General features: G+C 38.5%; 1 protein-coding gene across 3 annotated transcripts in view; it reads right to left on the bottom strand.

The window, feature by feature from the left end:
• Positions 1 to 25,252, bottom strand: part of LOC124151850 (glycine receptor subunit alpha-2-like) — a 323,326-nt gene that overhangs the window by 224,092 nt on the left and 73,982 nt on the right. For all 3 annotated transcript variants that reach the window (XM_046524516.2, XM_046524514.2, XM_048387298.1), the window contains one exon: positions 5,849 to 5,937. In XM_046524516.2, the coding sequence (XP_046380472.1) occupies positions 5,849 to 5,937 (89 nt within the window). The remainder of the gene's footprint in view (positions 1 to 5,848; positions 5,938 to 25,252) is intronic.

Genomic DNA, 25,252 nt, shown 5'->3' with positions numbered 1-25,252 from the left:
ACAATTATTACAGTATTTTGTTTGGGAAGTGACACAGATGGATTTTCTAGTGAAGCGGTAGATAGAAGTTGAACAGACCTGACCCATGTCAGATCAGTCTGACAGACAATAGAGACAGTGGTTACAGCAGGACGGGAGACTGTAGCAGCGAAGAAACAGAAGTGGTTGTAGAAAGACCTGCAACCCTCTTCTTAGCTTCTTGAAAGGACATGTTTTGTTCAATCTTGATTCTCATGATTTCAACACAGGGCAAGATGGCCTACCTCAGTTTGCACACTTCATGTCCTTCCTGCAGTCAGTCTCATGCTTGTCACCACAGTAGTAACAAACAGCAAAGGCATGGCAGGACTTGAATCCACATCTAAACGTTTGGCACCTTCACTTCAATGTTACAGTAACCAGCTTTGATGGATTGAGGGATTGATGTTCGCTCGAAGATAAAGAGGTATGTGTTAGTCAGTTTGACCACACCATCCTTCTTTTACGGTAAACAGCTTGGCAGCTGTGACGGACTGTTCTTCAAGTTCCTTGGTAGCTTCATTTTCGGTCATACCAGACAAGCAGCCTGCTCTATCACAGGTCATGCCCTTGTTCAGTGTCTTGTGCATTGAGTCAGCACTTTGATAATGAAAAAATCTTTCAATTTGAGCTGATTGACAGATTGCAGTCTCCGTGCACATACTTACTTCATGGAGAGAGGCAAATCGGGGCTGTGTGACATTTGTAACCTCTCCGTAGATACCAGTGATACCTTTGGAGATTGCAAATGCAGTCAATGTGAAGGGTTCTTTGTCTAAAGCTTCAATAACCAAGAAAAGGCGGCAAGCAGTCAGATCGATTGGATGTAGTCACGTTGGACGAGGTTTGTCAGATATTGTCTTGTATTGTAACACAAGAAGAAGAGAAGCAAGACACAAAGAAATGCATAGGCATAGAGAAAAATACATAGAGAAGAGACAGAAAAGCTACACGCTACCATAGAAAACAGAAGACAATACATGTACTGCAGTCTACAAACACAAGAGATTGTAGATTCTGCTTTGTAAAAGGAAACAAAGAATATTTGCAATATGACCCACAAATCTGCTGAGTAATCTGGATAGGTGCAATATCAGGAAATAATGTAACTTTAGATAATGATTTAAAACTAGACTGGCACAAAAGACATTTTGAAATCTTAGATATTTAACTGAACCCATCTTAAAAGAGCTATGGGTGATCAATACGAAGAAACGGTTAGATTATTAACAGCATACTTGGCAATCAATTGATGTAAAGGAAATTTAACACTTATAGGGAAAATCACGATTATAACAACTTTGGTTGTCTCCACTCTTGTGCATATTTTCTCTGCACTACCTTACACGTCAAAAACATGCATTCATGAAATCAACACATTTTTTGTAAAATTTTATTTGGAATGACAAAAAGGTTCAGATTAAAAGGAAAAATATGATTCGAGCATACAGTGAAGGTGGTCATAAAATGGTTGACATTGAATCTTTAATAAATGCTCTTAAACCGACCACCTTCAAACGATATTTTAAAAAGAATAAAGGTAGCAATAACATCTTGCGCATAAGACACATATACCCACTCGGCTCTAATATTGGTGACAGCTTATCTCATATGGAGAATCCTTATTGGAGAGATGTTTCGACTGCATGGGGCATACTTCATAGCAAACATGAGTTTGATAAAAATGATATAAAACAAATCATGGTCGAACCACTCTGGTTACATCATCATTTTGAATCTTCATACATAATAAGACATTTGTTTCATCATGGTGTCAATTTTTAGAGATATTTGTAATGAAAATGGCATTCTAAATTTTGAAACTTTTAAGGGCAGATACAAAATATAAAAAATGTTTTTGGACTATCAAAAGTTTTTTTCATATTACAGCAAACGTACTAATGACAGTAGGCAGCTGAATTTTCAATATAGATTTATTCATAGAACCACCCACACAGAGAAAGAATTACTTCTGATGAACCTAGTTGATGATGGTATTTACACTGCAAAAAAGGTGTAGGATTCCGTATTCTGGAAACCTTCCACTTTGAATCCGGCCATGATACCTTCCAGAAAACCTTCCCAAAAAATGTCAAAATGTAGGGGAGGGTGCATTTTGTTCAATTAAGTGTGAGACACAAAATAAATATTTGAAACTTGAAGATTGATGAAGGTATCCAGAATGATTCCAGAAGGTATCCGGATGCAAATTTTCGTCATGTCTTGTTTTTAGTAAATAATGTCAGCCTGTTCATATCATATAGCTGCTGTTATATTCTGTGTTATTTTAGTTGCAAATATCCTCTTAAAGCTGAGATCTCTGAGCATGTACTTTTGGAGAGGACAATTTTTTAAATTCATGTATATTTCTGTTCAGATGTGAAGTGTTTTAATGAACAAACATCAGTGCTAGTATGATGGTATCCTTAAATTTCATGTTCAGACTTACAGTTCTTTCTGAGAAAAAATATCGACTACGGGCCTTTGGTCCTGGTGAGATGATAATAAGATTATTTGTTACGGTACCAGTACTTGTTATATCTAGACATACTAGCTTCCTTGAAGTTCGAAACACAATATGCCCCACCCTAAGGGTGACATATTCCAGATTTAATTGTACTACAGTGAGCTCCTCCTCAGTTACTGTTAACATCTTTTACTGAACGACATTGAGAGTTGAGTTGCCCTTCAATATCAGTTGCGACTAACAACAACAATTGTTGAAAACAACAATTCCGAAGGGCTATCCAGAAAATAAACCAGTAATGATAGCTCCTTCCAGAATTATATGTAACAATGAAAATATGGCCCACGCTTCTCACTGAAAGTAGGTCACTTGTAACCACTGCTCATAAGAAAAAACTTTATGAATTACCTTCACTAATGCCTTGACTTTACACTTCAACCCTTCATGAGTTATCACTTTTGAGTGTTTGACCTCGAGAATGAATTTGACCTTCAATATCAGTAACAAATATTTCAAACACATTTCAAAGGGCTATCAAGCAAACATGTATAAACCAAATATACACCCAAAAAAAGTTAGGCACACCCTAATATATTTCTTTATTGTTTGGTCCAAATTTTATTTTTGGAAACAGTCATTAATTACGGAAAGAATTATGTTTTCTCGATATGATGTAATCAGTCATGCGTGACGAAAGTTCACGTGCCATGCATGGTATGCCCGAGCAGCATGCTACACTCGAGTATCTCTAATGCAGTATATCCAAACGTTAAAATGGCCTTCTTAAGCTCGGTTTTAACAGTTAATCTACGACATTGTGTGACATATTGTGTGACCATGGCACGAAGGCGATTATCAAACGCCACAAAATGGCAAATAATCGGCATGAATAACGCAGGAATGTCTTGTAATGCCATTGGTCGGAATTTGGGGTGTCATCACACTGTCGTAAGCCGTTTAGTCGAGAAACATTCCCAGACCGTTGATGTACGAGACCGTCCAAGATCCGGAAGACCTCCTGTGATGACACATCGGGAAGACATGGACCCTCTTCGTCTCATACGCCGAGAACCCTTTTTAACAAGTACTCGTCTGAAACAGCTGTGGTTTCCCAATCGTCGTTTCAACATCAGAACCGTCATTAACCGGCGGAAAGCAGCAGGACTGAGGGCTAAACGAGTCATGAAGCGTCCCTTGTTGAGAGATCACCACATGGTGTATTGTGCAACAGAACTGGAATCTGAGAACTTGGAGACGGATCTATTGGTCAGACGAAAGTCGCTTTCTGCTCCACGTCACTGATGGAAGAACGAGAGTTTGGAGGCTCCGGTACATGGCCTTCACCCCCAGGAACATTAACTCGACTGTTGCATACGGCGGGGACTCGGTAATGGTTTGGGGGGTGTATCGCTAATGATTGCAGGTTGGATTTGGTCACCATAACGGGCAACTTAATAGGGGTTCAGTACATTCGGGACGTTTTTAGGCCAGTCGTCGTTCCTCATTTTGACAACCACCCTCTTGCTACTCGACCTCAGTACATGGATGACAATGCCAGGCCTCATCGTTCGCAATGCAGTCGTGGATTACATGAGGGCCATGCAATAACGACCCTACCCTGGCCAGCAATGAGCCCAGATTCAAACCCCCTTGAACATGTTTGGGATATTATGTGGCGGCGCATACAGGCATGAGATCGTCCTGTACAAGATTTACTCCAATTTTATGCCGCATTGCATCAGGAGACGTTGTCAACAGATCCAACGTCTGACTGGAGGTATTAGACGTAGGGAGGAATGCGTCATCCGGGCATGTGGTGGTTATACCCGCTACTGGTCTGTTTCACGTGTCATGTCAAGTAGAAACTTTAAAGAACATTTTCACATGAAACATCAAACGTAACTTGTTTACTTAATCCTGCAGCTCCATATTTGAGGTATTGTCTAAGGTCCAAAACAGTACCTGTGTTACCATGATGTTTTTGTCAGTAAATTTCAATCACAACTCACCAATATCTTATTTTAGTGCTGTCAAATGTTTGTTCTATCCGATGACATTGGTATTGCCCAGCTCCTGTGGTCAGTCATCCCATGGCATGATTTTAGCCATTTCTCATGGTTCAGGAATAGGGGTGTGCTTAACTTTTTTCTTTGTGTATAGATCCGTAATTCCTACATCTTCTCCTTGTTCTACCACAAATATACTATGATATATGAGTTTATGTGAAATAATATATCTCAAATAATCTCTGTTAATATAAAGAAGACCTTCCTTGATTGAATTGAAATATGGTTAATCTTTGAGACAGCAAAGGGCATGGAGATCGACTGATCCAGCTCCACTAATCCCACCCCAAATCATGATTAAGTTCCTTCCATAGCTGTCATGTTCAGCTATGTTGGATTTCCTGATATCTTTCTCCTTGTCAACACCACACTCGGGCACAACGATCTGTAAAGTCTAGACAGTATCTCAATCAACTGTGTATATCTGAAGCAATGTACATGGTCCGGTTATGTATTGACTGAATAATCACTGGTGTGCAAATGTAGCCTTTCCGCAATAAGCACAATTTAATTCAAGAATTCATACAATTCATCAAGTTTTGCTCATATGTATCTCCAAAATGTCCATTCAAATTTAAGAATCCATTTCACCTCATAAATTACCTTCCGGGGTAGAATAGGTCTTCAGCAACCCATGCTTGCCGTAAAAGGCGACTATGCTTGTAAAAGGATCGTGGATCGATGCTTATGATATTAATCACTGGATTGTCTGGTCCAGACTCGATTATTTACAGACCGCCGTCATATAGCTGGAATATTGCTGAGTGCGGCGTTAAACAACAAACCAACCAACCAAATCATTAATTACCAATGATTTTCATGGATTTCAATGCATCCCAAAGCTTTCGAATTTTGGAAATATTGTTCTTTTCAGCTGCAGAATCGTTGTTTATTCAGAAAAATGACTAGGCCAATGGTATACAATACTAATCAGTGACAGTGGCAGTAACAGATTATCTCACAGTACAATTAACGTTATAATCACAAAAGATCAATAGTTGTCAACGTGAGATGGCAACCCACACAAAGTATTCCAGCAGAAGCGTGTATTAATTATTACACTTTCATGTTTGAATATTATGAATGCCAAAATATTTCTAATCTGGTCCTCCGCGATTGAAACGAAAATGACCAAAAAACAAGACTGTGCGAATTTGGTTTAATGTATTGTAACAAAATAAAGTATATTTATTCCACATTGACATCGATGATGTCCTGTTCTGTTATGGTGATATACTATTTTTAATTAACTCAGTAAAGACAGCTTTATAAAATCAGTAAGGGAAACAAATCTTACCTTTCTCATATTCTGGGGGGACGCGGGGGTCATATGCCTTTTTGTCATCAGCTTCTGTTTTGTTGAGAAGGAAACTTATCAACTCGCGTCTGAAAGAAGAACATATGCGTATTTATCGGATTTCCTGCCAATTTCGGCACCAAAACAAAACGGTCTCACTCATGATTGTATCAAAAATGCCTTTTCACAATATCAATGTAGTGGTTAAAGGTACTGCAAATATTATTTTCAGAACGCCAGTGACTGAGTTACAATTTAACGTCGCATCGGCATTATTTCAGCCATATAGCGACGAGAGGTAGTTTATATATTCACAAGTGAGTCATTCATGAAAAGTTATATTTAAAAACAAATTTCATTATAACAGTATCAACCATACAATTTAAAACACGGGCTATAGGCCACCAATAACCAAAGCTAGGCCACCTAGCTGGGGATCGTGGGGACTTAAGGTACCTCAGCTTCCTGCACGATATCCCAGCAGGATTTACGTCAACACTTTTTCTTTTTCTTTGTAATGGGTTTTTTTGTTTAACGCCGCACTCAGCAATATTCCAGCTATGTGATGGCGGTCTGTAAATAATCGAGTCTGGACCAGACCATCCAGTGATTGATAACATGAACATCGATCCATGCAATTGGGATACAATACTAGCCAATATTAAAATATTCAACAATGAGTTGGCTTAAAAACAATGGTTCATGATATTAACAACGATTAGGATAGGCAATGGAGACAGTTATTCTATGGTACTTCAACTTCCTTCAATAATGTCCGTTGATAATAGCATATATGCTTGGGGTGAACCTTTCATCACAAGGGATACACTTAGGAGGTTCGTCCCCTAGTGTTTAAAGCAGATATTCGTGGATAACCGACTGTGACCAATACGACATCGTCGTAAAACTACCTCATCGTGTCTTGACTGACTACCAAAGTAGATTTGACCGATTGTTGGATTAAATTCGTGAAGTTTATTGATTCCTACCTCGGTGTCCCACCTTTTTTGCAATAGATCCCGAGTATAACTCTTGATTGTTGGTTTGAAATCACTGTACGGGATAAGGAGTGGAGATAATGGTTTGTCAAAATCCGCTTTAGCTGCAGCATCGGCTTTTAAGTTATCTGTTATGACTACATGACTTCGTAACCCGCAAAAGACGACATTGGGCAGTAGAAATATCATCATATAGTTTCAAACATTATGGGCTGATATGATAAGACACTTTTAAGTGCCTGAAGGCAAGACAACGAATCAGAGAAGATGATCGCATTTTAAGATTTTTAATATAGATCAAAGCTGTTAAGATTGAAATATTATCTGGGATTCTAGAGGAGACAGTTCTGGATCCAATGACGGTGGCATTTGTAACTTTGGACCCGTCTGTAATAATGGATCTGTCAGAATTATATTTTGATCGTAATTGGTTATATGCTTGTTGACGAACCAAAGGAGAACTTTCAGACTTTTTTAGTTGGGTTAGAGTGAGGTCTACTTCTGGCTTCACCATCTACCAGGGAGGAGAAGAGGGAGGGTGATATAATACTTTTAGGCCTATTTTAGGATCAGTGATGTGTGGTTGATTTTTTATTCCAAGAGGTGGAATCAAGTTGGACAGATTTCGAAACAGGTTTTCATATTGATGGTGCAAAACGCAATTGTGTACTGGATTTGATTTATTTGAATGTAATTTGCGGTGCTGTTCAAGGTTCATGACCCTCCACATACAAACTGTCAATGGTAGAGGTCCTAAAAGCTAACAGACAGAGCCTTAGGCCTTGATGATGTATTCGTGTTAGTTTTCTAAATTGCTTTTGCAAGCTCCACCATAGACAATGGAGCCATAGTCTAGTTGGGAGCGTATTAATGGAGTGTCCCCATTTTAACAAGTCGAGAGCCTTCAGGCACTTTGACCAGGAATTTGGCATCCTCTTCTAACTTGATAGGGGTACCATCTGAAATTAAATCTGGATCATTGTGAGGTTTATATTTAGGATAACAGTGAATACAGGTTGTTTTGGATTTACAAAAGTCATTTTCGTTGGCCCATTTTGGAATTTTGTTGAGACAGAGCTGTAGCTGTCTTTTTATTGTACTCATCTTCTTACCACGACAAGAAATGTTGAAATCATACACAAAAAGTGAACTATCAACGCTATTGTTTACTACTTGAGTGAGACTTCTAATTTGCATTTTGAAATGTGTGACTGAAAGTATGCTGCCTTGAGGGACGCCCTGATCTTGATCGAAATGATCAGACAGGGAAGAGCCCACTCATGCTGAAATTATATGTTGTTTAAAAGTTGAGATATAAACTGAGGTAATCTCCCCCTTAATCCAAATTCACCATTATCAGAGTAAAAATGTACTTGTTTCTTTTCCTGCTGTTTTGGAAATTGAGGATTATAGTTGGAAGATGAGGAATGGTTTGCCAAAGTAACACAAAACTTGTTGGCAATTTCAGATTGAGTCGTTACTAATGTATTACCATCTTTGAGATAATGAACTCCAGATTTGGTTCCTTTGTCCTTAATCTTTTGAATCATGTTCCACATGTTGGACATAGGTGTGCGGAAATTGATTACTAAGAACATAGTGTTTGCGTTATGTTCCCTGTATATTCCACCTTCCTCAACTATCCATCAATCAGATCTTCAGACTTTGTATGATCAGCACCCGAAGCCCTCTATCATCATTGGCGACTTAAACGGTCATAATCCCCTATGTGAGAGTACTGATACAAATAATAAGGGAAAAGCCCTTTGAGATTTTATCTCAAATAATAATTTATGCATCTTCAATGATTGTACTCACACCTATCTGCATCCTGCCGCTGGCACATACTCTGCCCTTGATCTTTCACTGACAGATTCAAATATTTGAAACGAATTCTAGTCCATTATGACCATTATGGAAGTGACCATTTTCCAACAATACTTACAACTATTTATCCGTCTGACAAACCACCTTAACAAGATGGAACTTTACAAAGTTCAATTGGTCTTTATTCCAAACACTATGTACTGAAAAACTAAACCTGACAGGTTCAGGAATGATCCTGATCCTATACAACTATTTTCAGATCAATAAAATGCTATTTGTGACGAAAGCATCTCTAAGTCCTCTGCAAACCCTCATATACTCGATCTGAAATTGCCAACAAACTTGGCAAAACTTTTGCAAATCATTCCTCATCATCAAATTATTATCCTTAATTTCAGGGCCAATTGGTCTTTATTCCAAACCTTATGTGTAGAAAAAGTAACACCTGACAGTTTCAGGAATGTTCCTATACAACTATTTTCAGATCAATTAAATGCTTTAAGTGATGAAAGCATTCCTAATTCCTCTTCAAACCCTCATTTACGTAAACTATGGTTCGATTATAATTGCAAACAAGCTATGATAAATAGGAAAAAAGCTGAGAAATATACATTATCAGCTCCTGAATTCACTCTTGCCCGATTCATGTTTGGAAACGCGACTCAATATATGCTATTATCATTCCTATACCAAAGCCTTGACTGGATCATACAGATCCATCAAATTACCGTCCAATATCATTAACTAACTGTGTTTGTAAAACCATGGAGCGCATGGTCAACAATCGATTAGTCTGGTACTAGGAGATCAATAACCCTTCTGAGTGACATCATGTGTGGTTTCTGAAAAAAACAGAAGTACCATTGACCATCTGGTGCGTTTAGAATCATTTATTGAATTTTTTATTGTCAACGAACAACTGTGTCAATCTTTTTTGTGGTGACAATCATGAGAGCACTGACTGTAATCATGATTTGAAATGTGCTAACTGTTCTGGCTCACATGTTACTTCATCTAAATCTTGCCCCGTGTGGCAAATGGAATCTAAAATCATGAAACTAAAATGTGACAGAAACATATCCTACCTGGATGCCAAAAAACTAATCAAAGATCAGACAACGACTCAATCTACTATTTCCTACTCTGCTGCAGTCTCCCGCCCAGTAGCAACATCATCTATTTCGTGTCAGACTGACTTGACATGGGTCAAGTCAGAAGAACCTGTTGCTACTGTTCAAATCCATCGACCTATTCCTGCCACTCAATCTAGTTCAGGATCTCAGACCGAGATTCAGCCTGAGAAACATTCTCAAACGTCTATGAAAGAACCAATAAATCAGTCAAAAAAAGGGAAAAAGAAATTGAATAGAAAACAAGCACCGATCGTCCCTTCACCTTCAGAGGTTCCTTTACAGAACTCATTTGGGCCTCTGGATATGGAGGTTACTCTGTCCTCACCGGACAGGCGGAGTAGTAGTTCCTCCTCACATTCACTCGAGGGATCTCCAATTGAGCCACCATGACTTAATTGTCCAACATAATACAGTGGAATTGCAGAGAACTTAGGCATAATTTTAATGAGATACAATTATTAATATAGGATTTTCATCCGTCAGCATTGTGTCTTCAGGAAACATACCTGAAAACTACAGATCGGTTCACCTTACGACAGTACAATGACTATCATTCATTTTCTCCTCCAGGAGATAAAGCAACGGGAGGCTCTACTATCTTGGTGCGACAGGGGATAATACATAGTCCTGTCCCTCTTAATACCAATCTTCAGACTGTTGCTGTTCGTCTGACTCTGCACATTGCTTTTACGCTGTGCTCTTTGTATATACCTCCTTCTTCTGATCTTCGACAGTCTGATCTTCAAAGTCTGTATGACCAGCTCCCAAAGCCCTGCATCATCATGGGTGATCTGAACGGACACAACCCGCTTTGGGGAAGTGCAAATACAAGTTCTTAAGGAAAAATCATTGAGGAATTTATTTCTGACAACAACCTGTGTATATTTAATGATGATTCTGCCACATATTTACATCCAGCCACTGGCTCGTATTCTGCCTTCGATCTGTCACTCACAGACTCAAACTTGTATAATGAATTTGCATGGTCAGTCCATGATGACCTCTGCGGGAGTGATCATTTTTCCACTATACTTAAAACTGTTAATCCTACTGATGAACCACCATCATGCAGGTGGAACTTTAACAAGGCTAATTGGTCCTTCTATGAGGTACTGTGTACTGACAAAATAAGACATGATATTTTCCAGAATATTCCAGATCCGATACAGTTGTTTTCGGATTTACTGAATGACATTGCTGACCAAACCATTCCTAAGTCCTCTGCGAATCCCCATATTCGTAAACCATGGTTTACAAATGACTGCAAACAGGCCAGAAAGTGTAGGAAGAAAGCAGAAAAATATTTTCGCCGACATCCTACAGTCCATAATTTGGATAGGGTTAAAATTACAAATGCCAAGGCACGACATTCTTTTAAACAAAACAAGCGACAATCTTGGAGGAACTATGTCTCCAAGATAAATTCCCGTACACCCATGTCCAAGGTGTGGAACATGGTTCAGAAAATAAAAGGCAAAGGCTCAAAATCTTCTGTTCATCATCTTAAGGATAATGACACGTTATTAACGGATAAAACTGACATTGCAAATAAGCTTGGAGAAACGTTAGCAAAACATTCTTCAACATCAAATTATGTCCTGGAGTTTCAAAAAATTAAGAAACAACAGGAAAAGATCAAAGTAAATTTCACTTCTGATAATGGTGAAGACTATAATGAAGTCTTCTCATTACATGAGCTACACACCGCCCTTGAGCAAGCTCATGACACAGCAACGGGAGCTGACAACATACATTATCAGCTTTTAAAACATTTACCTGAATCCTGTCTGGAGACACTTTTAGATATATTTGATCAAATATGGATATCTGGGAATTTTCCTCCTTCATGGCATAATGCCATTGTAGTTCCAATACCAAAGCCTGGCCGGGATCATACAGATCCCTCTAACTATAGACCTATATCCTTAACAAGTTGCGTGTGTAAAACCATGGAACGAATGGTGAACAATAGATTAATTTAGTATCTGGAAACCAATAATCTAATTACAAATATCCAATGTGGTTTCCGAAAAAATCGAAGTACTATCGACCATTTAGTACGCTTAGAATCCTTTGTGAAAAATGCTATTGTAAACAAACAGCATGTAGTGTCAGTCTTTTTCGATCTTGAAAAGGCCTATGATACTACTTGGAAGCACGGCATTCTAAAGGATTTACATGACTTTGGTTTGAGAGGCCGTTTGCCTCATTTTATATCACAGTTTTTAACTGACAGATAATTTCAAGTCCGAGTGGGTTCAACCCTGTCTGACCATTATACTCAGGATCAGGGTGTCCCACAAGGCAGTATTTTGTCTGTAACATTATTTAGTATCAAGATAAACAGTCTGTCAAAACTTTTGAATGATTCCGTTGATGGGTCGTTATTTGTGGACGATTTTAACATTTCTTGTCGCGGGAAAAACATGAACACTATTGAGAGACAATTGCAGTTGTGTCTCAATAAAATCCAAAAATGGTCGCTTGCTAACGGCTTTAAATTTTCTAAAACAAAAACTAATTGTATACACTTCTGCAGGAAATATAGACAGCACAAGGACCCAGAACTATTTCTATCTGACACACCCATAAAGGTAGTTGAGGAGACTAAGTTCTTGGGGCTTATTTTTGACCGCCACCTGACATTCTTGCCACATATAAAATATCTCAAAACAAAATGCCTAAAAGCATTAGACTTATTGAAAGTCGTCTCAAACTCTAAGTGGGGCGGGGATCAGACAACCCTTCTCCATTTATACAGATCTTTGATCCACTCAAAATTAGACTACGGTTCCATCATTTATGGTGGAGCCTGTAAAAATAACTTACAAAAGCTGGACTCAATTCATCACCAGGGCTTGAGGCTCTGTCTTGGAGCTTTCAGGACCTCTCCTGTTGACAGTCTCTATGTGGAGGCTGATGAGCCTTCATTAAAACAACGCCGTTTAAAACTTGCTTTACAATATATCACAAAATTAAAATCAAATCCGTCCAATCCAGCCTATGATTGGATATTTAATCCTCCCTACGAGGACTTATTCCATACAAAACCGAAGCTTGTTCCTCCACTAGGGATTAGAATAAAACCTCATGTAACAGCAGCAAATATTCACCTTGATTTTGTTGCACCGTACCGTTTACTGTCTACACCTCCTTGGCAACTAGTCCACCCCGTTGTAGACCTCACACTTACTAATTTTAAAAAATCAGACACAAATCCGTTAGTCTTTCAGCAAGAATATATCCAGTTGAGATCAAAGTACGATTCTCACCGCTCCATTTTCACTGATGGATCCAAGGATGGTGGCAAAGTTGCCAGTGCTACCATCGTTGGATCAAAAACTATTTCTTCCAGATTACCAAACAATTGTTCTATCTTTACTGCTGAGGCCAAGGCTATTCAAACAGCTTTGGAATATATTCAGACACAAAATATCTGCAAAAATTTCATTATCCTCTCTGATTCTTTTTCTTGCCTACAGGCATTAAAAAATGTCCGCTCAAATCATCCACTCACTCTTGATATTTTAGAATTACACAATACTCTTGCCACTGGCCAATACGACATCGTCTATTGCTGGTTACCCAGTCATGTTGGAATCACGGGTAACACTATGGCTGATGCTGCAGCAAAAGCAGCTCTCAACAAATCTGTGACCCCACTTTTTATACCATACAGCGACTACAAACCTTTAATTAGATGCTATATCAAAGTCCTTATGCAAAAGAAGTGGGACACCCAAGTAGGTACAAATAAATTACATGCAATAAAACCAACTATCGATTAAAACCTACTTGGGTTGTCAGTCCAGATTTGAGGAGGTCATTTTACGACGATGTCGTATTGGCCATAGCAGATACACTAACGAATATTTGTTGAAAGGTGAAGATCCTCCATTTTGTATCCCTTGTGATGAGAGAATCACGGTCAAGCATGTCTTGCTTGTGTTGATTTTTCCATCACAAGGGATAAATATTTCAAATCATCATCTCTCAAGGATCTTTTTTATAATATTAATTCTCATTTAGTTATTGGGTTTTTAAAAGAGATAGAATTGTTTAACAAATTTTTGTGATATGTATTGTATAACATGATTGACCTTTTAAAAATTAGTAGAACGAAATTATATCTGAGTTTGTTACTGGCCATATCCTCAAAGGGGGTTGACTTAGTGTAAATTTTTTTGTCCCCCTGAGTGGATATTGTAAGTCCATGTCATTCAAAGAATATTTCTGGCTACTAGTGTTTTAAACGTAGAATATTTGTATATATAAGTGTAAAGCGTATAACTTGCCATTGGTGCCGGGTTTACCGAATCCTTCTGTGTCTCCGGGATCGGAAAGCGGATTGTATTACATTGTCTGAGCGTTCCAGGGCCTGATGAATCAACCATTATTTTATAATATGGAGTGTTACACTCAAGTATCCTATATGCACAGGTTGATGTTTTACATCTAATACAGAAATTTTGAGATCTGAAATAATACCCTGCTTTAGTTTTTTATATTGTAATGTTGAGAAAGATTCCGTTCTACCGCTATTATATTTTTCATCTTTGACTGGAATAGATCTCAACAGAGCAGAAGGACTTTCGAGTTGAATATTATCCGTTGTACTGATCTGATCAAGATGGATGCACAACTCTTTATAGGGAACTAAATCGGGTAATTTAACTCCATGCACTGTTTCGTTGGGTTGTATTACTATTGATACTCTTTTTTCTCCTCTTTCTCCTCCTACAAATCCAAGTGTATTTGATAAGTTCCAATAAATAGTTACTCCCCTTTCTCCAGCGTTTATAATCAACATCCCATTTGACTCATTTTGTGTGAAAGTAATTCCATTAGGCTTTAAAATTTCATCATTGAGGGAACATACGCTGTAATACCAATCAGGTATAATAATGAGAGGGGAGGTCACACCACCTCGTCTTATATAATTATTAATTCTCGCATCACTTATATTGGTCCACTGTGGGTAATACGTTACATCGCAGAGGGCGACTTTAAGTTGTCCATCCGAGTTATCGATAGTATGAAGCAGTTCAATAGACTGACCATTTGTTATTCCTGGGAGTGTTAACATATATATTGAATATACAAAGATACTATATCATAACTTAAATATGAAATATACTTACATTACTAATCAGTCGACTTTAGTAAGTGCCTCTGGTGCTTATTTTTTTGTTAAATTCCCTGATATCTTTGAAAAATACAGGGTCACGGCAACTAGCGATAAAATGGTGCACGATTGGTTCCACAATCCAATGCAATTTTGGCAGAACCAGTTAAACTTTGCCATATGGTGTGCCACAACAGGATGTGGTGTATCTCTTTATGACCCAGGATTTGAACTAAATAAGTCTGTTTTATCATTTCACATGTACTATCAGATAAGACGTATACTTAAAGAAATTAGTGCTCCATTACCGCAGGATCGAGCATGGAATTCCACAAATAATCCATATGATAAGAGGGCCTTTGAACGTATTTGTCAGGAGTTTAATGTTTCTACGAGTAAAGATTGGCGTATTAAAGGAATTAACCATGGTTTAGGCGTTCCTTACACATGGAAAATAACCATCAAAGAAGAAAGCGATGATTTATTTAAAGAAGTTAACAAAGGTCCATTTAATCCATTTAAGTTGTTGCATACCAGCAAACTTTACATAAGAATGTATGATTATTTTCTAAAAACCCATCATTGGTATCACAGCTGGGAACTTTCGAGTAATGATTAGAGAGGAGATATTATGAGTTTTAAGAGTGGTTTAGTTTATATTGTTACAAAATTTGTACAACTGAATGATACCGCAAACGCTTGGAATGAATTTCTTAATGATAAAACAGAAAATAAATTTACTAACCCAGGAGTTGTAAGAGATAATGAATCAATAAGAACTTATGTATGGGCAATTCTTGGTGCACAATCGCAAACACGAACGGGAATAATCGGCTCTGGGACGGCACTCGATGCACAAAAACAGTTTGTTGCAAATGTGGAGGATGCTATTTATTCACCAGTTGACATACCATCATCTATAAAGCGTTATCAAGATGTATTACAGTACGCTCAATCCAAGGTAGACTAGTTTATGCGCCGGGACTATACATGTCTCCGAGTAATATGGAACTAAAGATCGGTCAAGTGATCGGTTATAATAATAAAATTGTTATTGCTACCGATCAACAAAAACCAGGTATAAATTCAGATATTAACACCGAATTAATAACGCAAACAAACACAGGCGAAATGGGAATAGTCAAGCCACAGACACCACTACCATCTACTAACGCACAACCACAAGTGCCACCACATATTGCAGCTAAAAATCAACAACATATCAATGAAAAAACAGCGCTTATAGTAGATGGAGTCGCAGCTGGTTTACTCATGATTTGGTTAAATTTTTCTTAGCGAACTGATTTGGTTAAATAGTCTTTACCGGATACGTACAACAGCCCTGCAATTGCTACGATCAGTGCCCACAAGTTTTGACTAAACCAAGTGGTAGTCTTAACTAATAAATTCAAGAGCCAGGAAACTATACTCCCTATTATGCTGGGAAGTGCAGACGCGGCCTTCCCAGCAAGCTTTCCCAGTGCTTCTCCTAATGCCTTTAAATGCTTTTTTATCCACTCTTTTATGCCGCCCCTATCACTAGGCGGAGTGCCACCTCCTGTACCACTGGTTAACGTGAGAGTCAAAGTCGATATAATAAATCCCAATGCTGTTAAAATACTGGCAGTGGTTATCCCCTGTTCTCTGAACAATCTTTTAATTTTATCGGCCAGTGTAGTATCATTGTTGAGGACTTGATCGATAGTTTCTCGAATTCGACTGATTTGTGAACGAAGTGCCTGTCTATTACTGGAAGCAGCTTCGAGGCGGGCCGATCTTTCGTCTTCTAAGTTACGCAATCTTTCTGCAACAAGACGTCTACTGAATTTATCACCATCCTGTTCAAGTTTTGTTTTCTCATAAGCTATATGCTTGTCGAGTTCGGATAGCTTGGCTTTAATATTGATGAGTTCACCCCGCATTGTTTGCATTGCCTTGTCAAGACCTCGTAATTCCCTAATACTGAACTCTGAGGATGGTACACTGACCGTGGAATTATCGTAGTAGGTATCCCATATTTCTCCGAGTCCGTCTGAGGCCACCTTCGAGCTTTCTTCCAAATTATCTATAGTACCAAGTTCATCACGCACAGTCCGAAGAACCTTAGTAGTCTTCGCGGAAAGTTTTTCTTGTGAGTAGTCTACAAAACCTAATTCATCATGAACAGTGCTGATACCGTGTTTAGCGGCTATCGTTGACAAGGCTAGGGGCTTACGAGTACAAGAATTCATGAGATCAATATCTTGAGCGCCACGCAGTCGCAATGTTCCTTTACCATCTAATTCAAACTTTGAATAGTGACGACCAATTGGGCTAACATCTTTAAAGGTATTGTAATAATCATTAACGGTTGATTGTAAAACTTCATCGCTAAGATTCATGCCACCAAAGCTGGTTTCATCAGTACCCTCCTCGATTGTACTAGTATCAGTTATGTTATCTAGATTAAAATCATCCATTTTTATATTAAACATAAGTAAACATAATTTTGATATAACAATGTCTTCGCAATACGGACGCAAGTTAAACCCACAACGTAGACTTCGGGATCCATTAGGGGTCAAAGCAATTCGTCAGTCTGTAACTGTAACTAATAACCCGAGTACCATTGATCAGAATCAAACACTTCTGGTTCGCTTTCCTAATCTCGGCGCACACGATGTGTTAGTTCCTGGAACTGTTCGACTAGCATTTACGATTAGTTTGGCTTCTACCGACGTTAACAGGGAGCCTGTTCAGAACATAGGTCGTGCTATCATTAAGAAAATCGCGGTCAAAATTAGTGGTAATGAGGTTTTGAGTATTGACGATAGCGATGTATACTATTGTTACATGGATCTCTGGAGAACGGATAAAGAGCGGGAAAACTTACAGTACCAAGGTATTTGTAATCGGAACACATTGAAACTGCGTGTGGGTGCTGAAAATGGTGATAATACCGTCAAAAAAGATCTCACTGTTGCCGGCGCATTAGGTAGCCGATTCTATATTCCGCTCGACTTTGAATTACTAGATTCCCACATGCCCTTCTATCAAGCATCCCTAGGTGATAGGTTAGAATACGAACTCACTTTAAATGACTACGGTAGATTAATCAGAGCTGCTGAAGATGCTAGCTATTCCATTGACAATATCTCACTGGAGTATGATATGGTAACAGATCCTGAATTAGCCAGACAAATTCGTAACCAATATACGGGAAGTTTAGCTATTTTGTATGATCGAGTGCTGCGACACCAAAAGATCACGAGGAGCAAACAAGATACGATGTGGAATATCAATCTAAACATCGCCACGAGATCATTGAAGGGTATTTTAATGTTGTTCGAGGACCCTTCTGAAGCATTTAAAAGAAATACCGAGAAGTTCTACAATCCCAAGATTACAAAAGTAGAATTGACTATCGAGGACGTTCCTAATCAACTATATAGTCAAGGAATGCTAGCGCATCAACAATGGGATGAGATTAAAAAACTCCCTTCTATAAAACGAAGCCCAGAAGTTAACGCAGTCGCGAAAGATCTGTCTCTCGGGGATGTATCGATGGGTGAATACCTCACCACGAAGTACGCGCTATGGCTTGACATGCGAACCACGGACGATGACCAACTACACAGTAGTGGGCGGAGAATAGAAAATGCTAGCGAGGGTGTTACTATACAGATAACGAAGCTCCAGGAATCCAATGGTAAATTAAATATATATTTGTATGTTATTATGGACGCGCAACTTAATATACAGAATGGAAGATTAGTGCAAGCAATCTATTAATAATCTTTTACCTAAAGAACCGCACTGCACTATCATCTATGGGCAAACGGGTTGTGGAAAAACAGCTTTAGTTCTAGATATTTTACAAAGTCATTATCGGGTTGTTTTCAATCATATTATTATTCTGTGTCCAACTATAAGAGTTAATAAAACATACCTATCGAGAGATTGGGTACTGAATGATCCAGGGGTGTATAGAGTTGATCCGGGCTATCGTTTACAAGACTGTTTACAAGTATGTCACGAAAAATACAAAGGAGAATCAACCCTTTTCATAATAGACGATTGCAGTGCGAGTAAAGAACTCACCAAAAAGAAAGATATGCTTTCATATTTAGCATTCTCTTACTCAAAAATACAACTCTGTCCTGAAAGATCTCAGAGAGCAGACCAAATGGGTAGCACTGTTTCATTGCAAAGACCGAGATTCATTCGAGGAATGTTTACGCGAAAATGATGTTATTTATACCAAGCTCGAGCGAGATAAAGTCAGAAAACTGTTAGCTTCAACGAAGCATTGTAAACTCGTATTAAAAACCGATCAACCAGCTGCTTATGCAATTGCTTGGCAAAATGTAGCAACTGCTTAGCAAATATAGCAACTGTTTAGCAAAATATAGCCAAAATATAGTAAATATAGCAAAGATATAGTAAATTGAACATTAGCGGCTGTTATGTAATAATGTGGTTTGAAATCCTCATTCTTTCTCAACAGTTTATTATTTCTGGTTGTATTGGATATGTTATATTCCATTATGTTAGAATAAAATATCTCCTTAGGGTATTACATTATGGAATGCGACGAACTCATCAAACAAATGCTCAAAAATGAGCCAGATCAAGATGTAGATAAATCTTCAGATAAACATAGAGAAAGACTCGCCGCTTTGGTAGCCGGTGGAAAATGTTCCCAATATTTTGGGGAAAATTATACCATCGAAAAAATTGATAACATGACCGACGAAGAAATTAAAAATCTTGTTACGAGTCTAGACTGGGAGCTACCGACTAAAACAATAGGTTCTGCTATGTTACAACTATACACAGTCGTAGCTAGTACGTTTCTCCCTATCCCGGCAGAACATCGCATGTATTTATGCGAATCTCTCGAGAAAGACCCATTCATCGAACACGCTATAAGCTCAGTAAGCTGTGAGTTTTATCATAGATACGGAATGTTCTTAGCTCGTTCACCACAGCTTTAATAACGGCTAGGTATTGTCAATTTAAACATATGTGTCCACTTAATAATAATGGAGATGGTAAAACACCAAGTACAAACCCCAATTGTATCACAACAAGTGAACGAGGAAATACCACAACAAGTGAATGAGGAAATACCAGTGATTGCACAATCACCACAACAAGTCAGAGTGACTAAGAATCCTCGAAAAGTTGCAGCTGGTAGGAAGGGTGGGTTGGCGAGGAAGGCGAAACTAATGCATAATACTGAACATAGTCGTCCGATTAAAACTTTGGCCCCCTACGTACTAGGGGTTGTTGCTATAACGGTGGTATGGTTATTTTATAAGACCGGAGAAGAGAAAACGTCACAAGTTCAAAAATTAGGATATGCTCATCAAACAAGGGCTTAACCCAGAAGACATAATGAAGTAATTAAACATTTGAATATTTTATAAACATAGTATTATTGAACACAGTTCGAAACATCATGGCAACAATTGTGATGATGGTCGGTGGAGCTATTGTTAATGCTCTAGCTTTTTCGGGGAGTAATTATTTATTTTCTACTCTGAGGGAATCAAACGCTAAAGAAGTTGAAGAGGAGCGTAAACGACATAATAAAGCATAAGAACAACTCGAAGCAGCCCAGTCACAATGGGCCAGGCTCAGAATGGAGAGATTAGATTTTATTAATGATGAACTGCGTAAACAAGGACATTCAATTCAAACTTTCAAGGATGTTGAATCTGCCATGCACGAATACTTCCTCGTTTATGGAAAGACACTTGACCCAATGCCGAGGCCAACACTCTCTCAGTTTTATACACCATCAGAGACTCAGAAGGACCGTGAGATAGCATTTATAGTGTTTGGGTTGTCTGCAGTTGCTATTTATAGCTACACAATTATGCACAAGCTATAAATAGATCTGGCTGGTTGAGAGACTCGATATGTGCTTTTCATTTAGACAGATGATATGATAGGTGTATAATCATGAATCTGTGCAGATATAAACTCATGGGGAAGCCAATTCAATGTCAGAAACCATGCGTTGGTGTATATTGCTGTACTCACGCTTTTTACATCAGACAAGGAAATGTAAATTATACGTGTTCTGTATGCGGGATAGGTGTCAGATGTCATTAGTGTTTATGTAAGAAACACGGCGCTGATAGGGTTAGGAAGCAGATTATTTACGCTAGGAAGAAAGATTACATCAACGAGAGGAATAGGTTGGGGAGAATAAGATATATGGAAATATAATCATTTAGACAAATGTCTTATTTTGTATATATACCACAATGGTTTTCGTCAGCGAGTTGAAAGCTTTGGCAAAACAACGTGGTCTACATGGATATTCTCGAATGAGAAAAGCTGAATTGATCAATCTAATCGGTTTGGAATACAACAAACCCCAGACTGTTAGAGAACTCAAAGCTCGAGTGTAAAAAAGTGGTTTGAGAGGTTATTCTCGAATGAGAAAAGCTGAATCGATCGCTTTACTAGATAAAAATCAACCAGTTGATGTTGATAACAATCAACAAGTTGATGAGTTAAAATTTGTACCCACAGATGGTGTCGGCAAATATCTAAGAGGTTGGAAGATGGATATTAATTCCAACATGGATGTTAATGATGTTAAGCCCATCGTATTGAGTAAAATTAACGAGGAGTTAGATGATTTTAATAGTATAAAATACCAGCTGACGGTTAAAATGTCATTGAGTAAAAGTAGCGCAGACGATAGCACTGAATATACCGAACCATATTTCCGTAGCAATCAAGAAGTAATAACCGAATCCGATACTATAAACGCATCATTAGATACATCAATTCAGAGGATACAGGAAACTTTAAAATGCTGGACTAATAGAGGTTCGGGTTGGGGTGTGGATAAAATCGATAGTTTATATTAAGATATAGCAAATTATATGCCCTTCAAAGGTGAAAGATAGATTTACCCCCGTATCATAAGAAGAAAAAAGCCATAATTAATGTAAAAAATAAATCGGATGACTGTGTCAGAATTATGATAAGATCTGCATTGTTCCCCGTAGACAAAAATAGACCTTCTAGCTATCCCCAAAACGATGGACTAAACCTCGATGGTAAAGACGAACCTTCACCAATCTCACAAATTGATAAGGTGGAAAAGCAAAATAATTTAGCTATTGAAGTTTTTTGGACATTCTTCTGAAGGAATTGTTGTACACAGGATAAGCTCCGCGCATAACGAGTGTAACTTGAAACTAAAAATGAATTCTCAAACAATACCCATCCCCGTTGTGTTTCATAACCTTAGAGGATATGATTCACATCTCATCATGCAAGCTATCTCAAAGACCGACGGCGGCTTAACGGGTATTCCTAATAATATGGAAAAATATATATCGTTCTCGTTGACTAAAACTATACATTATACGGACAAGGATGGGAAAGCCAGAATAAAGCAAAGTAATGGGCTTAGATTCATAGACTCCGTACAGTTTCTGTTATCTTCCCTGGACAATTTAGCTAATGCGAACAATCCCGATGACTTTGCGATAACAAATCAATATACCAATCCTTTAATTCGTCATTTGTTGTTGAGAAAAGGTGTATATCCTTACGAATATATGGATGATTGGTCTAGATTCAACGAAACTAAATTACCACCTCTTGAATCATTCTATAGTAACTTAACAGAATCTAAAATAACGGATGCCGATTATGAACACGCTCTGACGGTGTGGGAAAAATTAGGTTGTAAGAATTTAGGCGATTATCACGATTTGTACTTAGAAACCTAGGGTAAATTATGTCTATTGTTTCGTGGGTGCATTGCTATCGTGGAATGACCGCCAGTCTGCATGTACCGCTCACTACTGATTATCCAACAAGTATACTTGCTGATCAGAGTGAGGTCCATACTGAAGATTTCTTAACTTGTCCCTTTCTGGTAGAGTTGTTTAGGTTGTTTATTGACCTGTCCGTCACTGGAGAGGTTTTACCAAGAGATTTATTGACCTGTCCCTCACTTGAGATTTTACCAACAGATTTATTAACCTGACCCATGGCGCAAACCAGGCGTGGGGTAGTGGATTAGTTCTTTAAAATAAATCAACACACACGTTTCAATATTTATTCTGAGATGCCATAAACCATGCCATTTACAGTTCAGCTGAAGTTGAATGTGACACAAATATTCCGCGAAGCGTCTCTTTTTGGTTTTCTCTCGCAAGTCGTGATCAGAGACAATTTCACTGGAAACGGCTGGTGGCGGTGCTGCAGATGACGGGATAGCAGTAGCAGTAGCAATTGACGGCGGCGCAGTAGCATCATCTGGAGATGGTCTCGTGGCAGTGGCAGTAACGACTTTTTCTGCATTCCCCCACCATAGATGATGTCTGACACCAGCAGTTTCTGATCTTCGGTTGTCCGTTTATAAGAGCGCACAGTTTCGCTTCGATGGCCTGAAACATATACGCTATCAATTGTACCTTTCAAATGATAACACTACTCCAAAATAGTTGCCCACAAATAATTTATATTTTATCTTTGCCACCAATATGGAAGTAAAAATATTTTTTAAACTTCAATCCGTAAAATGTTGCTTTACCTGTCTGCTCGCAAATAAGTTGCCCTGAGAGAGTGATTTGTTCGCTTTCCCTCGATTCCTGCATTCCGACACAGTCGCTTGATTATGCCTTGAAGCCTGTTGTGTCCTATCGGGAAATTGCTGAACCATCTGTCTGCCTTGGGTTTCACTAATGGTGAGTAGTAGAAAGAGTCCATTTTCTGAGCATGGGTTAGAAAGATGTCCTCGTCGCTCATCGTGTTCACGGTAAAAGTGTGTGGTTACTGTGGGAATGCGCACGTTTAAAAAAAAAGCTGGTCACTTGACATGACAATTGTAAAACCTCTCCCAAGTACCAGCAATCTGCACATGCAGTGCGTGATAATCGGCACATGCATGATCTGACGTCATTACAGCGAATCAAAACGTAGTTCTCATACACTCGAATTTTTCAGGACAATATCAAGCAAATTTTGGCATTTTATTGCAAAAAAGAAGAAGTTTCCCCACTGTTTCTAAGCTAGATAAAACACTCCTCCTCGGTTATGCTTGGGGATGTAAAACCCTCGGCGATCGGGGATCGGAAAATGTAAGACCTCGGGGCTTAGCCCTCGGTCTTACATTTACTCTCCCCTGTTGCCACTGGTTTTACATCCCTAAGCATAACCTCGGAGTCGTGCTTTATCCTATACTTAAAAACTGATGTACTGTTACTCACCGATATATTCGAGATATTTAGAAAGACATGTTTAAAACAATACGGCTTGGACCCGGCATGGTACTATTCCAGTCCCGGACGGACTATCTTTGGCATATATTATATCTCGAGGCTAACAATTTATACGGATGGGCTAGGGGTCAACCTTTACCCACGAGTGCTTTTGAGTGGGTCGATGATATCGAAGTGAATGATATCCATAATATCAATGTGAATGATGCGAATAAAGGGTACATACTAGAAGTTGACTTGGAATATCCAAATTCGCTACATAAAGATCATAACAGTTATCCGCTAGCTCCCGAAAGATTAATGGTGAATAAAGATTGGATGCCGGAATATCAACACTCCTTGATGGGTAATACTAGGTTAGCTAACGTAGAAAAACTCGTACCAAATTTGATGGATAAGACAAAATATATAGTTCACTACAGAAATCTCCAGTTATATCTATCGTTAGGTATGAAACTAAAGAAAATACATAGAGTTCTAAAGTTTTATCAAAGCCCTTGGATGGAGCCCTATATAAGACTGAACACAGAGTTAAGAAAGGAGGCTACCAGCGATTTTGTAAAGAATCTATATAAGCTCATGAATAACTTAGTATTTAGCAAAACTATGGAGAATCTAAGGAAGCATGTTGATGTTAAATTACTCAGGTCTAATGAGGAAGAAAGACTCAGGAAACTTATAGCCAGTCCGGCTTTTAACAGAAGCAAGATATTTGATAACGACTTAGCCGCGTTGCATATGCACAAGAGTAATATAAAATTCAACAGACCGGTGTACATCGGTATGAGTATTCTTGACTTGTCAAAACACTTAATGTATGACTTTTATAAACGAACTTAAGAAGCTATACGGCGATAGATGCGAGGTGTTATATACCAACACAGATTCTTTGTTGATGGAAATACAAACCGAGGATGTCTATAAAGATATGGCAGGAAAATTAGATATGTACGACACGAGCGATTACCCAAAAGATAATCCACTGCACAGCGTAGTAAATAAAAAGGTGTTAGGTAGGTGACGGATGAATGTGCTGGGACTCCTATAGCTGAGTATGTCGGATTAAGACCTAAGATGTA

The sequence above is a fragment of the Haliotis rufescens genome, unplaced genomic scaffold, assembly GCF_023055435.1.
Source record: "Haliotis rufescens isolate VD_foot unplaced genomic scaffold, xgHalRufe1.0.p SCAF_7, whole genome shotgun sequence".
Lineage (NCBI taxonomy): Eukaryota > Metazoa > Mollusca > Gastropoda > Lepetellida > Haliotidae > Haliotis > Haliotis rufescens.
Note: the sequence above shows the minus strand (reverse complement) of the source record. Positions and strands in the feature narration are given on the sequence as shown.